The sequence below is a fragment of the Oncorhynchus nerka genome, linkage group LG6 (genome assembly GCF_034236695.1).
Source record: "Oncorhynchus nerka isolate Pitt River linkage group LG6, Oner_Uvic_2.0, whole genome shotgun sequence".
NCBI lineage: Eukaryota > Metazoa > Chordata > Actinopteri > Salmoniformes > Salmonidae > Oncorhynchus > Oncorhynchus nerka.
In genome coordinates, this window is record NC_088401.1 from 56599863 (window position 1) to 56617181 (window position 17319).

At 43.8% G+C, this 17319-nt stretch overlaps 1 protein-coding gene across 2 annotated transcripts in view; it reads right to left on the minus strand.

Moving 5' to 3' along the window:
• LOC115130696 (neuronal acetylcholine receptor subunit alpha-7-like) overlaps window positions 1-17319 on the minus strand; it is a 112386-nt gene that overhangs the window by 21362 nt on the left and 73705 nt on the right. For both annotated transcript variants that reach the window (XM_065019705.1, XM_065019704.1), the window contains exon 4: window positions 13857-13966. In XM_065019705.1, the coding sequence (XP_064875777.1) occupies window positions 13857-13966 (110 nt within the window). The remainder of the gene's footprint in view (window positions 1-13856; window positions 13967-17319) is intronic.

The following is a 17319-nucleotide window of genomic DNA, read 5'->3' on the forward strand; positions in this document are numbered from 1 at the left end:
AGACAGAGAGAGAGAGAGAGAGAGAGAGAGAGAGAACAAATGGGTCATTTTACCTGTTTATAGATAGCATGATAAAAGACAAGCCGCTCTAGAGGCCGTGTGAGTGTGTTTTGCATATCAGATACTGTTTTCTACTGTGTGCGGGTGTGTGCGTGCATCTCTCTGCTGCCTCAGCTCAACCTGTCACAGTAATGTTCAGTGAAGCGCTATGCATGGCTAGCTGTGGACCGACCAACCAGCACAGGGCCAGACAGGTGATGCCCAGGTGAGCTGATAATGTCATGAGATGTTAGATATGCAGCGACAGACAGGGAATAAACAAACCCCTGTCGTCCTTCATCTCTCAGCTGCTTGCCTGCTGTGCCTGCAAACGTCTGTTACACTGGGGTGCAAACACACATTTCTATGGTAAAACAAATATATACTCTTTGAGGTCAACTAAAGCCTGAGTTAAAGAGTTAAAAACAGTCAGACAACCTGTCCTGTGCTAACATACACAACCACACACACACACACAACCACACAAACACACACTCCGTCAGATCATGAGATGAAACCTGACCAGCGTATGCGGGAGATCCACAGAAACCCTCTCAGTATAATTCTCATTGGTGACGTTCCTCGCCAATGTTCGCCCACACACACACACACACACACACACACACACACACACACACGCGCGCACACGTGCGCATGCACGCACGCCCACACATACACAGGAGATGTCTGAAGATGTCATCAGACAGAGAGTTTACATTGGAGTCATTGCCGATGTGTTTGTGCACTGTGAGTCGTGAATGGTGAGCCTTAACAATCTTCCTTCCTTCCTCCCTCCACCCCTTCCTCCCTCCACCCCTCCTTACCTCCACCCCTCCTTACCTCCACACCTCCCTCCCTCCACCCCTCCTTACCTCCACTCCACTCCTCCCTCCCTCCACCCCTCCTTACCTCCACCCCTCACTACCTCCCTCCCTACCTCCCTCCCTTTAGGACCAAGAGAACACTCTGGATGATGATAGATAAAGAGATTAAACAGGAGAGGAGAGGGATATGTTCCGGTTAGATGAGGCATTGTGACACAATGGAGCTAATAAGGACATGATATGATCTACTGGGTCTAGTGAGTCTAGTGGTTCTAGTGGGTCTACTTGGTCTAGTGGGTCTAGAGGGTCTACTTGGTTTAGTGGGTCTACTTGGTCTAGTGGGTCTACTGGGTCTACTTGGTCTAGTGGGTCTAGAGGGTCTAGTGGGTCTACTTGGTCTAGTGGGTCTAGAGGGTCTAGTGGGTCTACTGGATCTAGTGGGTCTACTTGGTCTACTTGGTCTAGTGGGTCTACTAGGTATTGTGGGTCTAGTGGGTCTAAAGGGTCTACTGGGTCTACTGGATCTAGTGGGTTTACTTGGTCTAGTGGGTCTAGTGGATCTAGTGGATCTAGTGGATCTAGTGGGTCTACTGGATCTAGTGGGTCTACTTGGTCTAGTTGTTCTAGTGGGTCTACTTGATCTAGTGGGTCTAGAATGTCTACTTGTTCTAGTTGGTCTAGTGGGTCTAGAGGGTCTACTGGGTCTACTGGATCTAGTGGGTCTACTTGGTCTACTGGATCTAGTGGGTCTACTTGGTCTAGTGGGTCTAGAATGTCTACTTGTTGTAGTGGGTTTAGAGGGTCTACTGGATCTAGTGGGTCTAGTGGATCTACTTGGTCTAGAGGGTCTACTGGGTCTAGTGGGTTTCATTGGTCTACTGGATCTAGTGGGTCTACTTGGTCTAGTGGGTCTACTGGGTCTAGTGGGTCTACTTGGTCTTGTGGGTCTACTTGTTCTAGTGGGTCTAGAGGGTCTACTGGGTCTAGTGGGTCTACTGGGTCTAGAGGGTCTACTTGGTCTAGTAGGTCTAGAGGGTCTACTTGGTCTAGTAGGTCTAGAGGGTCTAGTGGGTCTACTTGGTCTAGTGGGTATACTGGGTCTAGAGGGTCTACTTGGTCTAGTGGGTCTAGAGGGTCTACTGGGTCTACTTGGTCTAGTGGGTCTACTGGGTCTGGAGGGTCTACTGGGTCTAGTGGGTCTACTGGGTCTAGTGGGTCTACTTTGTCTAGTGGGTCTACTGGGTCTAGTGGGTCTAGAGGGTCTACTTGGTCTAGAGGGTCTACTGGGTCTACTTGGTCTAGTGGGTCTACTGGGTCTGGAGGCTCTAGTGGGTCTACTGGCTCTAGTGGGTCTACTTGGTCTAGTGGGTCTACTTGGTCTAGTGGGTCTACTGGGTCTACTTGGTCTAGTGGGTCTACTTGGTCTAGTGGGTCTACTGGGTCTGGAGGGTCTACTGGGTCTAGTGGGTCTAGAGCAGGGGTGTCAAACTCAAATACCCAGTGGGCCAAAATGTAAAACCTGAACAAAGTCACGGGCCAACATTGAACAAATTAACCTTTTAATATGGACCCAAACAAGTTTTGCTTTAACATTGAATATGGAACAAGCATCGCTTATTACCATACAATATATAATTTAATAGTGGAGACATGCAAAATCGAATTTCAAATGAAAAAACACATCAATGGCATTCATTTATTAAATAAATAAAATTTAAATAAAAAGTGTATGCCTCTTCTATTTGCAGCCTTCTGATTTAAATACCAAAATAAACTTTTTCCACTGGCTAATAATTTTACAAATAAAATGATAATAAATCAATCAACCATTCAAGCCCATGCCTTGTAGCAAGAAAAAGTGCATAAAGAAAACGTTAATTATTGCACACTGGTCTAATCTGATGTGCCCAAGCCAGATACCTGGCATCTCTTCTTGGATGCTAGTTCATCAATGTCTGGGCTCAAGCTCTGAGCTGAAGAAATCCTCAGTATCGAGCGAAGATGTTCATCAGTCAGACGTCTCCTGTGAGTTGTTTTGGTCATCTTCATCGAGGAGAAAAGTTGCTCGCATAGATAAGTGCTGCCGAACATGGAGAGCATCTGAGCAGCTTGGGTGCGGAGCTGAGGCATTGTGTCAGGGATGAACCGTGGAAACTGTGCGGCGCCCACAGCATCATACTTTGACTTCAGCGTGTCGTTGCACTGGAGTTCAATCAGCTCCATTTGGATGTTGGTTGGTGCATTTTCCACATCAACTGCGAAGGGATTACTAAGCAGTTCAAACTTGCATTTCTGGGCATCGAAGTCGGCAAATCGGCGGTAGAGATCTGCGCTTTTATGGATTGGCAGCAGGGAAAATGGCAAGGGTTTCCTTGCAGCATCTGATTCTCCCACAGGCACAGTTTAGTTTTGAAGGCCCTCACTGCAGCGTACATGTCTGTGATGATGCGCCCCCGCCCCTGAAGCTGCAGGTTCAGCGCATCGAGATGGCTCGAGATGTCACAGAGAAAGGCCAGCTCACACAGGAACTTTTGCTCCCGGAGCTCTGCTGTATCCTTCCCTTTGGTTTCCAGGAATTGACATATTTCCTCACGCAGCTCGAAACATCTGTTCAGTACTTTTCCTCTGCTTAGCCATCTCACCTCTGTGTGATACGGCACGTCTGCGTATTCCGAACCACACTCCTCCAGAAAAGATTTAAACTGGCGGTGATTTAGACCTTTGGCTCTTATAAAGTTAACTACCTGTGTTACTGTGGTCATAACATGTTCCATCTTTAGGGCTTTGGCACACAGTGCTTCCTGATGTATGATGCAGTGGTAAACAGTTCTCTTCCCGCATCTTCTCCCGAACCATGCCCACCAGTCCACTCTTTTTACCGCACATCGCTGGCGCACCATCTGTCGTTAATCCAACGAGTTTATCCCACGGCAGCTTTATTTCAGTTACACATTTGGAAACCTCCTCAAAGATTTCCTTTCCTGTGGTTGTGCCATGCATTGATTTGAATCCTAATAGCTCCTCCGTAACACACAGATTTGAGTCCACTCCACGGATGAAGACTGACAGCTGAGCAGTATCAGATGCGTCGCAGCTCTCATCCACAGCGAGGGAGAACGCAACAAAATCTTTTCCCTTTTCCATCAGCTGGTCATACAGATTGGTGGCAAGATCACATGTGCGATCAGCTACTGTGTTCCTGCTCAGGCTCACGTTTGAAAATGCTTGTTTTTCTCTGGGCATACGAGGTCACAAACCTTCATCATGCACTTTTTCATGAACTCTCCCTCATTAAAGGGCCGGGCTGATTTTGCGATCTCTGCTGCCACTATATAACTAGCCTTTACAGCAGCCTCGCTTTGTGATGTGGCTTTTTTAAACATATTCTGTTGTGAAACCAAACTTCTTTTCATCTCCTCTACTTTCTGGCTCCTTTGAGTCATGTCCAGGTCCTTGTATTTGTCATGGTGTTTCGTTTCATAGTGTCGTCTAATGTTGTACTCCTTACTTACAGCCACGTTGACTCCACAAACAAGACAAACAGGTTTGTCTTTTACATATGTAAACAGATATTCTGCCTCCCACTTGTCCAGAAAGCTCCTGTTTTCTGCCTTTCTTTTCGCCATTTTTGGGAAGGGTTAGCTCGCTGACAGTTGTAGCGTCTATGTTGCTATGACTAGTGTCACAGAGGAGAGAGCGTTTCTGGGTCCTGTCCTGATTGGCGCGCGAAAACAGCAGAGCATTATGGGATTCGTAGTATTAGTGGTGAATGCGCTGTATAATACCGGCGGCCAGCTCTAGTAGTAATTTGGTATTGTCTCGCGGGCCAAATATAATTACCCCGCTGGCCAAATTTGGCCCACGGGCCAGAGTTTGACACTCATGGTCTAGAGGATCTGTAGGTTGCAGGCTACCTCATGACTCAACTCACATTGGATATGCTTGTACTGGAAAGGACGATGAGGCTAGTGGTGATGCGGGGAGCTAGGGCTATGGGGATGGTTCTAGGGCTTAGTTCCGACTGGGACTGGGGTTGAAGTTATAGTTGGAGCGATTGGGTGAAGAATCTTAACTCTGTGACTGATCCAGGATCAGATATAATATTCACGCATGCAAATACATAACCACAATGTAACTAGCACAGGTAGCACCAAGCAGCACAGTTCCAGGAACGAAACACACACACACAAACACACTGCAGGTCCTATCGGGCAGACCATGCCTTCCCCTTTTATCAGTGGTCCATCCCCAAGAGTGGAAACCCATTAAGGCACCTGACAGTTTTATTCAGACCCCTATCAACGACCACTTATCCCCCCCGACAACCGCGAGACACCCCAAGCGATAACATAGCCGCGCCTGGGAACACAATCCCCCGGCTTACACACATTCAGCGGTGACAAAAGAGTGGCCCGAGCCTTAGAGAGGATTTGCTGATTTATCTATTTTCTCCATCTCGTCTTCCTGTTTGACTCAGTGGATCGAATGATCTACCTTTTCAGAGTTTAGTCGTCATTTATCTCTACTTGCTGTAGGTGTGCGATCTGTGCTGGTCGGGCAGGATGAGATGCGAGCACGCGCCTGTGTGTGTCTGTGTGTGCGTGCCTGTACGTGTGTGTGTGTGCAATGTGCACATGAGCGTGCAGGATGAGTGTATCTGTGTTGGCTGGGCAATGGGAGATGTATGCATGGGCAGGGCTTTATTCAGAGCTCTGCGTTCTGTATCAGCTAGTGTGTAGCCAGAGAGTGCATTTACACACTCACACACACACACACACGTACATGCAATCTGAACACAGAGACACATGCAGAGCACACACCGAGCTCAGAACAGGGTGCATCACAAAGCAGAGGAAACGAAATACAAACGATAGAGAACACACACACAAGTCCATTTTCACTCAAACAATAAAAGCACAGATGCATGAGAGGACAGGTGATAGGTGATATCCCTGGGAGAGGGGACAGAGAGAGGGGGCAGAGTTCAAATCACGCGCACATGATGTAAAGAGTAAAGTCTTGAACATGTGGGGACAGTGAAAGGGGGCAACGCGCTCTGGCGACATACAGAAACCAGACAAACAATAGAGGTGGTGACAGGTTCCTGCACCAGGGGACGTGACACCTTACTGTCTTCTCTACTCACTCAACGCCTCCTGCTGCACCTCCACTCACGCACGCACGCACGCACGCACGCATGCACACACACACACACACACACACACACACACACACACACACACACACACACACACACACACACACACACACACGCGAAAAAGAGATGAAGCAGTTCAACTGGGTACCCAAACAGGGAGTGAGAAAGAGAGATGAGAGAGAGAGACAAGAGAGAGAGAGAGAGACGAGGGAAATGAGAGAGAGAGAGACGAGATGAGAGCAATGAGAGAGATAGACGAGAGAGATACGATAGAAACAAGAGAGAGACGAGAGAGAGAAAGACGAGAGCGATGAGAGAGATAAGAGCGATGAGAGAGACGATAGAGAGACGATAGAGACAAGAGAGATGAGAGAGAGGCGATAGAGACAAGAGAGACGAGAGAGAGGCGATAGAGACAAGAGAGACAAGAGAGACGAGAGAGACAAGAGAGACGAGAGAGAGGCGATAGAGACAAGAGAGACGAGAGAGAGGGAATAGAGACAAGAGACGAGAGAGAGACGATAGAGACAAGAGAGACGAGAGAGGCGATAGAGACAAGAGACGAGAGAGAGGCGATAGAGACAAGAGAGACGAGAGAGAGACGATAGAGACAAGAGAGACGAGAGAGGCGATAGAGACAAGAGAGACGAGAGAGGCGATAGAGACAAGAGAGACAAGAGAGACGAGAGAGAGGCGATAGAGACAAGAGAGACGAGAGAGAGATGAGAGACAGGGAGAGGCGAGAAAGAGAGAAATGAGAGAGAGAGACGAGAGAGAGAGAGACAAGAGATAAGAGAGAAAGATATAGGAGAGTGAGACGAGAGAGAGAGAGAGACGAGATGAGAGCAATGAGAGAGATAGACGAGAGATACGATAGAAACAAGAGAGACGAGAGAGAGAAAGATGAGAGCGATGAGAGAGACGATAGAGACAAGAGAGACGAGAGAGAGATGATAGAGACAAGAGAGACGAGAGAGAGGCGATAGAGACAAGAGAGGCGAGAGAGACAAGAGAGACGAGAGAGAGAAAGATGAGAGCGATGAGAGAGACGATAGAGACAAGAGAGACGAGAGAGAGGCGATAGAGACAAAAGAGACGAAAGAGAGACGAGAGAGAGAGAGACGAGATAAGAGAGAAAGATATAGGAGAGTGAGACGAGAGACAGAGCGATAGAACCCAATGAAAGACACAGAGAGAAGAGAGAAGTAAAATATATGAAGGAAACATCCAACCAGGTCAGAAGAGACAGTCCGTCCAGTCTACCCTGAGAGGAAGAAAGAAGAAGAGAATGTTCCCTGTGTATCATTCCCCATGTGCCTTCACTGCCCTCAGATCACTAGGATCAGGCATAGACTGTACAGTGAAACCGCCCCAGGGGCCTGATGAGTGGGAGTTGGGACAGAACATATGTCCCTCTCTCTGTCTCTGCATGCCTCTCACACTGAGCATCAGTGTAATGACAACAGACAACGTCTATGTGAGCCTCGTCTCAATTTGTTCCCAGTACAAATACACATATAAACCATTTTCAATGCAGAGGAGGGAGGAAGAGAGAGAGAGAGTGATGATCTTACCCGTTTTTTAAAAACCTAACGTGTCCATTCACAATACTGTCACAGTCACACCGGTCCTAATTGAGAGTCAAGGCTAAAGAAACACACACACAGGGGCTTGTGCAGTTGATACACTCTATTGACAGACAGACGAGAGTGAACACTTCCTGGAATGGCTGCCTGTCTGTTTAATATGATATCTGGACAGATGGGAGACGTGTACACACAACCACACCAGATTAGGATGGCAATTTGTCAACACACACCCCTGATATATGATTGTAATAGGCAGCGCTGCTCAATGTCCTGTCGTGTAACTGTGTAATAGTATGTCTGGGCTATACGTACCCTATAGTTGATTGCTAGTGTATTATTCTGATCTGTACTGTGCTATCCTATGTTCTGTCACCCGGATGTCCATGGTCTGATCGGTCAGCACAACAATAAAAACATTGACTTCCTCAAACTAGACGCTAATGTACTTGTCCTTTTGTTCAGTTGTGTACCAGGGCCTCCCACTCCTCTTTCTATTCTGGTTGGAGCCAGTTTGCTCCTCTGTGAAGGGAGTAGTACACAGAGTTGTATTTCTTGGCAATTTCTTGCATGGAATAGCCTTCATTTCTCAGAACAAGAGTAGACTGATGAGTTTCAGAAGAAAGTTTTTTGTTTCTGGCCATTTTGAGCCTGTAATCGAACCCACAAATGCTGATGCTCCAGATACTCAACTAGTCTAAAGATGGACAGTTTTATTGCTTCTTTAATAAAAACAACAGTTTTCAGCTTTGCTAACATAATTTCAAACGGGATTTCTAATGATCAATTAGCCTTTTTAAAATTATAAACTTGGATTAGCTAACACAACGTGCCATTGGAACACAGGAGTGATGGTTGCTGATAATGGGCCTCTGTACGCCTATGTAGATATTCCATTAACAATCAGCCGTTTCCAGCTACAACAGTCATTTACAACATTAACAATGTCTACACTGTATTTCTGATCAATTTGATGTTATTTTAATGGACTACAAATTTGCTTTTCTTTCAAAAACAAGGCCATTTCTAAGTGACCCCCAAACTTTTGAAAGGTGGTGTGTATGTGTCATGTTTGAGTTGTTTTTGTATCATACAGTAATGTACAGCATTTCACACCCCCATGCTATTATATTCAGCACATATTCTTTAGGAAACACATGTTGCTATTCAGGATTCATTCACAGCTAACTCAATGCTGCCGAAAGTTTACCAATGCAATCAACAATGTTTTATAGTCTAATCCTGCTATGCATTGAGTCGCAAACAAACAGAAATCAGACGTGTTCAACGTCCCTTGGCGGCTGAATACCAGGCAGTCTGAGATGTGACAGGATCTTTCAGAGGGGGAACGAATGAAATGGAATGCAGAAAAACAATGCATAATCTGTCACATGTTGTTGATCCTTCTTTTGTGTGTACTTATAAAGCATTCAATAATGAAATGGTCTTTTGATGAACACTAATGATGTATTAAACTGAGTCAATCCCCTCCCATTAAATTACAATAGAATTGAATAAATGAATATTTACGTTCTCTCATCTATGAAGCATACTGAAGAGCCTGGGTGCCTCAGCTATATACACTGCTGCCAGACCAGCATGTTATTGGTTGCACATTCATGACGAACGGTTTAATGGTGTGTGTGTCATTAAAGTCTGGTGCTTTTTGTGTGTGTGTGTGTGTGTGTGTGTGTGTGTGTGTGTGTGTGTGCGTGCGTGCGTGCGTGCGTGCGTGCGTGCGTGCGTGCGTGCGTGCGTGCGTGCGTGCGTGCCATGTGAGGGTGCAGTGTGTGTGAGTCTCAAAGTACTGTGTTTACCGTGTGTGTGTGTGTGTGTGTCAATGGTGCATATCATTGCAGGAGACTGTAAATGTAAGGTTCCCTTTGGGGCAGCTAAACCTCAGCAGCACTGCTATAAAACTGATTATATTTTGCAGCACCATGATATTAGAAGGTCTACAAGGTTAACCCTGCTCTCATGGTGAAATTCATCAACATCTGTGATGTTTACTTCAAAATGACCCAAACCAATGACCCTAGCAATCATTTAACATTTATAGTGTCATAAATGTACGCACACCAAAAATACTAGAAGCATGTTAATTTTATATGAAGAATATGATATGATAGAATAGAACAGGATAGAATAGAACATAATAGAACATAACATATATAATAGAATATAATAGAACAGGATAGAATAGAATAGAACATAATAGAATATAACATAATAGAATATAATAGAACAGGATATAATATAATAGAACATAATAGAATAGAACATAATAGAATAGAACAGGATAGAATAGAATAGAATAGAACGTAATATAATAGAATAGAATAGAACAGAACAGGATATAATAGATATAGGATATAATGGAAGGAATCCAGTTTGGAAACCTACCAAAAAACAATTAGGCAACAACAAATTCAATCCCTTTTAGACAATTTCCTGGGTAAAACGTTCCACTGTAATAGTGAAGGTGTAAACCTGGCAGTAGAAAATCTTAACAGTATATTTGACCTCTCAGCTTCCCTATCAAATCTAAAAATCTCAAATAGAAAACCGAAGAAAATTAACAATAATGACAAATGGTTTGATGAAGAATGCAAAAATCTAAGAAAGAAATTGAGAAACCTGTCCAACCAAAAACATAGAGACCCGGAAAACCTGAGTCTACGCCTTCACTATGGTGAATCACTAAAACAATACAGAAATACACTACGGAAAAAGAAGGAACAGCATGTCAGAAATCAGCTCAATGCAATTGAAGAATCCATAGACTCTAACCACTTCTGGGAAAATTGGAAAACACTAAACAAACAACAACACGAAGAATTATCTATCCAAAATGGAGATGTATGGGTAAACCACTTCTCCAATCTTTTTGGTTCTATAACAAAGAACAAAGAGCAAAAACATATACATGATCAAATACAGATCTTAGAATCAACTATTAAAGACTACCAGAACCCACTGGATACTCCAATTACATTGAATGAGTTACAGGACAAAATAAAAACCCTTCAACCCAAAAAGGCCTGTGGTGTCGATGGTATCCTCAATGAAATGATCAAATATACAGACAACAAATTCCAATTGGCTATACTAAAACTCTTTAACATCATACTTAGCTCTGGCATCTTCCCCAATATTTGGAACCAAGGACTGATCACCCCAATCCACAAAAGTGGAGACAAATTTGACCCCAATAACTACCGTGGACTATGTGTCAACAGTAACCTTGGGAAAATCCTCTGCATTATTATTAACAGCAGACTCGTACATTTCCTCAATGAAAACAATGTACTGAGCAAATGTCAAATTGGCTTTTACCAAATTACCGTACAACAGACCATGTATTCACCCTGCACACCCTAATTGACAACCAAACAAACCAAAACAAAGGCAAAGTCTTCTCATGCTTTGTTGATTTCAAAAAAGCCTTCGACTCAATCTGGCATGAGGGTCTGCTATACAAACTGATGGAAAGTGGTGTTGGGGGTAAAACATACGACATTATAAAATCCATGTACACAAACAACAAGTGTGCGGTTAAAATTGGCAAAAAACACACACATTTCTTCACACAGGGTCGTGGGGTTAGACAGGGATGCAGCTTAAGCCCCACCCTCTTCAACATATATATCAACGAATTGGCGCGGGCACTAGAAAAGTCTGCAGCACCCAGCCTCCCCCTGCTAGAATCTGAAGTCAAATGTCTGCTGTTTGCTGATGATCTGGTGCTTCTGTCACCAACCAAGGAGGGCCTACAGCAGCACCTAGATCTTATGCACAGATTCTGTCAGACCTGGGCCCTGACAGTAAATCTCAGTAAGACCAAAATAATGGTGTTCCAAAAAAGGTCCAGTCACCAGGACCACAAATACAAATTCCATCTAGACACTGTTGCCCTAGAGCACACAAAAAACTATACATACCTTGGCCTAAACATCAGTGCCACAGGTAACTTCCACAAAGCTGTGAACGATCTGAGAGACAAGGCAAGAAGGGCATTCTATGCCATCAAAAGAAACATACATTTCAACATACCAATTAGGATTTGGCTAAAAATACTTGAATCAGTCATAGAGCCCATTGCCCTTTATGGTTGTGAGGTCTGGGGTCCGCTCACCAACCAAGACTTCACAAAATGGGACAAACACCAAATTGAGACTCTGCACGCAGAATTCTGCAAAAATATCCTCCGTGTACAACGTAAAACACCAAATAATGCATGCAGAGCAGAATTAGGCCGATACCCACTAATTATCAAAATCCAGAAAAGAGACATTAAATTCTACAACCACCTAAAAGGAAGCGATTCACAAACCTTCCATAACAAAGCCATCACCTACAGAGAGATGAACCTGGAGAAGAGTCCCCTAAGCAAGCTGGTCCTGGGGCTCTGTTCACAAACACAAACACACCCTACAGAGCCCCAGGACAACAGCACAATTAGACCCAACCAAATCATGAGAAAACAAAAAGATAATTACTTAACACATTGGAAAGAATTAACAAAAAAACAGAGCAAACTAGAATGCTATTTGGCCCTAAACAGAGAGTACACAGCGGCAGAATACCTGACCACTGTGACTGACCCAAAATTAAGGAAAGCTTTGACTATGTACAGACTCAGTGAGCATAGCCTTGCTATTGAGAAAGGCCGCCGTAGGCAGACATGGCTCTCAAGAGAAGACAGGCTATGTGCTCACTGCCCACAAAATGAGGTGGAAACTGAGCTGCACTTCCTAACCTCCTGCCCAATGTATGACCATATTAGAGATACATATTTCCCCCAGATCACACAGATCCACAAAGAATTCGAAAACTAATCCAATTTTGAAAAACTCCCATATCTACTGGGTGAAATTCCACAGTGTGCCATCACAGCAGCAAGATTTGTGACCTGTTGCCACGAGAAAAGGGCAACCAGTGAAGAACAAACACCATTGTAAATACAACCCATATTTATGCTTATTTATTTTATCTTGTGTCCTTTAACTATTTGTACATTGTATATATATATATATATATATATATATATATATATATATATAATATGACATTTGTAATGTCTTTACTGTTTTGAAACTTCTGTATGTGTAATGTTTACTGTTCATTTTTGTTGTTTTTCACCTTATATATTCACTTTGTATGTTGTCTACCTCACTTGCTTTGGCAATGTTAACACATGTTTCCCATGCCAATAAAGCCCTTGAATTGAATTGAATTGAATTGAATTAATATAACATAATAGAATAGAATAGAACAGTACAGAATAGAACATAATAGAATATAACATAATAGAATAGAATAGAACAGAACAGGATATAATAGAATAGGCACCTTTTACATGAATGAGAAGGAAATCTCCTGCACTAGTTACCCTTTTGGACAAAGTGAGGGAGAGAGGGGAGGCAGGTTAGGTAAAGAGAGGGGTGAGAGGTTAGGAGAGGAGTAATCCCTATTCTAAATGCAGCAGGACTTTTAAAATCAGGATGAAATACTTTTTGTTTTTTCTCCTTAATCCTGTGATCCTGTGATGCTGTGATGTGTGTGTGGTGATTACATGCATGGAGATTGTAATTATGTGTCTCTACCCACTCCATGTATTTCTCTTTCTCACTTGTCTAACCAGTGAATTTGCTTGTGTTTTGCCCTACATAGCTAAGTGAAGAGGGGTAGATACAATCTCTGTAAATTTGCCACTAACAGGAGGAGGGGGTGATAAAGGGAGAGATGAGACAAGACAACACAAACCGCACCTGTATCCCAAACACCGTGAACGTCTAAAAACATGCTTACCCAACTGCCTGTCAATGCTAACACGTGCGCGCACACACACACACACACACACACACACACACACACACACACACACACACACACACACACACACACACACACACAATCTGAGGGAGTTTTGCACTAAACATGTCTGTAAACATATTTCCTATTCAAACCCTGTCCCTCCAGGCAGGGTGATGGCAGATCACATATGCTCCGATGCTGTTGGTTTATAGACAATGTCAGCTCGAAATTCATCCCAAGAAAGGATCAATCATAATGACTGCATCACAAAGTTGTCATATAACAGGGGATGGTTGTTCCACCTCTTGTAAAGTGAGAGCTCATCTGTAGAATGGGAGGATCATGGCAGGAGATCAGGATGATGGGAGGAGAGGGGGGTTGTGGGAGGAGAGAGGAGGATGATGGGAGCAGAGGAGGAATGTGGGAGCTCACCTGTTGTAGAGGAGGATGTCAGGGGTCCAGATCTGGCTGGAGGGGAAACGTAGGTTCTGAACCCCAGGGTATTTCTCTGGGTTCCAGCTCAGGTACACATCAGTCCAGTACTGAGGACAGAACACAGAGAGACACATATTCAGGTCCACCTGTACCTGAATACCTGAGACCCTGAGAATTCGTAATGATCTCACGAGTCTAGGTTGGATCTGATTTGATTGTAACCGGTCTCGTTATGTATGTGTAATTATAACTGATTTGCCAGTAAGGGCCCATACAGACCCGACGGGCCTGCTGCAGTAGAAAGAGAGAATTATATAATTATTCTTCTGCTCAGGCTTTTCACGAGATTGGCACGTATAGCTTGTTGTTGTTGTTGTTGTCAGCCAATCACAAACCATCAAAGAGGCACTGCAGTCATCGAGCCGCCGTGTGTGACAAGCATGTTAGGAGATCAATGGAAGATATAATTAAAATGACGGAATTCAAAGTTAAAGTGAGAAGGATAGGCTACAACGACCAAGAGCCAACAGGTAGGCTGCCACTGTATTATCCGAATAGAGTCGCGTCGTTGTTGGGGAAAGACAGGGAAAAGCGTAGTCTATATGCCTCAATTAGCCTAGCCAGCTAGCTTAGCTAACGAGCTAGCTAGCTTAACATGCTTATTGTCTTGGTTTGATGCAGTTAAGACAGGAACTATATAAATCAGCTAGAAGTTAGTCTATCAGTGCAAGCGATTCGGCTTGGCTGGTGACATTCTCTTTCTCCCTTCCTGCTGCCTGCACCCCAGTCCACTCACACACATGGCACAGGTCCTCCCCTGCCTGCTGGTATAGCGGCTCATTGGCTCTGTTTACATGTATGTCTCCCTCCAGATAATAACATAGCAAACAAAATAGGCTTTTCTGCGGCTTCCTTCACTCGGATGTGATCTGACTGGGTGTGGACCTTTCCCGGGTCTGAATGGACCGGGTCCGGTTGTCCTCAGGTCCGTTCGGAATGGGTCTCTATATTTAAAAAAGGAATTTATGCATATAGAGTCCAGGTGGGAGAGCCCCGGGTCCATTTCGGAACGGGTCTAACTTGTTGGAACTGTGATTTAGATGCACCTCTAGTACTGAGGGCAGGACACAGAGAAAGACATTAGAGAAAGTCACACAGATAGGCGGCACATTAAACAAATACTGAGGACAGAACCCAGAAAGATGGTCAAAAATGTCTTCCACCAAGTTTCACAGGGAGGGGGGGGGGGCTTTTCATTGAGGGGGCTTTCATTGATTCTCTGATGAAAGATCCAGTCTGAGCTTGTGTCTTGGCAGTCTGTCAACTGAAGGGTTGTGGCCACACTCTGAGCCTGAGGGCATTCTCTGATGATATGAGCCAAAGCCAGTGTTGCATAATCCACACAACATTGACTAGCTGAGTGATTGGCTAGAATATTGAGGCTGGCGTCCTAATTGGACAATAGGAAAATAATGAATAATTGCAAGACTTATACAGTAGGGCAAAAAAGTATTTAGTCAGCCACCGATTGTGCAATTGTGCAAGTTCTCCTACTTAAAAAGATGAGAGAGGCCTGTAATTTTCATCACACTTCAACTATGACAGACAAAATGAGAAAAAAAATCCAGAAAATCACATTGTAGTTTTTTTGGGGTTTTTTTTGTTGTGAATTTTACCCCTTTTTCTCCCCAATTTCGTGGTATCCAATTGTTTAGTAGCTACTATCTTGTCTCATCGCTACAACTCCCGTGCGGGCTCGGGAGAGACAAAGGTTGAAAGTCATGCGTCCGGAAGTGTACCTATGATGAAAATTACAGGCCTCTCTCATCTTTTTAAGTGGGATAACTTGCACAATTGGTGGCTGACTAAATACTTTTTTCCCCCACTGTATATAGGGGTAAATGAATAAATAAATAAATACAATTTTACTAAAGTAATGGGGAAATGTAAATTGGTCAGAAGTCTGTTTGTAATGATTGTGGAGAGTGGAGAGTGGAAGCATTGCTCTTTCTTGTCACGCCCTGGCTATAGAGAGGCTTTTATTCTCTATTTTGGTTAGGCCAGGGTGTGACTAGGGTGGGCATTCTAGTTTCTGTATTTCTCTGGTTTCTATTTCTTTGTTTTTGGCTGAGTGTGGTTCCCAATCAGAAGCAGCTGTCTATCATCTCTAATTGGGCATCATACTTAGGCAGCCTTTTTTCCCACCTGTGATTTGTGGGTAGTTGTTTTTCTGTATAGTTTATGCACCTTACAGAACTGTTTCATTTTTTTCCCCCCTTTGTTATTTTGGTTTTTGTTTTGTTTTGGTTAATAAAGAATCATGAACACTTACCACGCTGTGTTTTGGTCCGATTCTCCTTCAGACGACGATTTCGGTTGTGTCATGTCAATGACAGAGACCAGACTAAATAAGGTGGACTGCATGCCCCTTCCAGAAATCTGACCTCATCAACTCTCTGTAAGCATGTATCCTCCAGATTACCAACGGAACATTGGGATAAGCAATCTAAACTGTCCAATCCAATATGTTGGATCAAGATCAAAATGGAAAAAATAACTGGCAGGTTTAACTCCACAGAAGCAATATTTTTAAGAGACAATAAGGACAGGCTATTGATATCTCAATATACAACTAATAGGATGTGATCCCACCAGACATCCCCTCTGGCATATCAATCTGAGATGGTGTTACTGTCTCTTCGGTGGGATGGTGGAAATGCTATTTTCCTGCATGAAAAATGAAGAATTCTGTGTTAACGTGACCCCTAAGTTTAACTTGCTAGTTATCTAAGTAAGTTACTGAATTAATAAGGTGACAGGGCATCATATTGTGTCAGCTTTCTGCCACGTTTGAGATGTCAAAGCCCTTGCATGCGTTGTCTATACAGCTGCCACTGCTATCTTTTGATTTCCTTGTATTTTCCTTCTCTCTGTTCTTGGCCTGTCTGCTCCTCCCCCATCTTCTCTGAGCAAAGCAGGCTTGCCCGTTGCGCTAGCGACTCAAGACAGACAGTGTGTACACAACATGCTGCTTCAGAGCAGACAAGCATGCATCAACATTTTTTGTTAATTTCCACAATGTCTCTTGTTCATATTCACTTGCAAATGTCCAAACACACCAAAAATGACATTTGGTAGATCCTACCTATACATGAATAGCTTTATGAGCTGAATTGCCTGTATTTGGAATGTGCTTATTTTCGTTTGTGCTCGTTAGCATATTTAGCTAGCAACCTCCATGGAAATTCCATATTACTTTTGCTAATTTTGTTAGCATTCTGGTAACAAATGCCCAATAATCTTTTAGAATTCTTTGGCGCCCCCTTGTGTACTAAACCGGTAATACCGTAAATCCTGGAACGAGAGAAGGACGGTATGACAATATGAACATCTGGAAACCGTCCAACCCTAGGCTCTCAATACAGAGGTGGTCCGATGAAGCAGATACTAAGCTACAGGA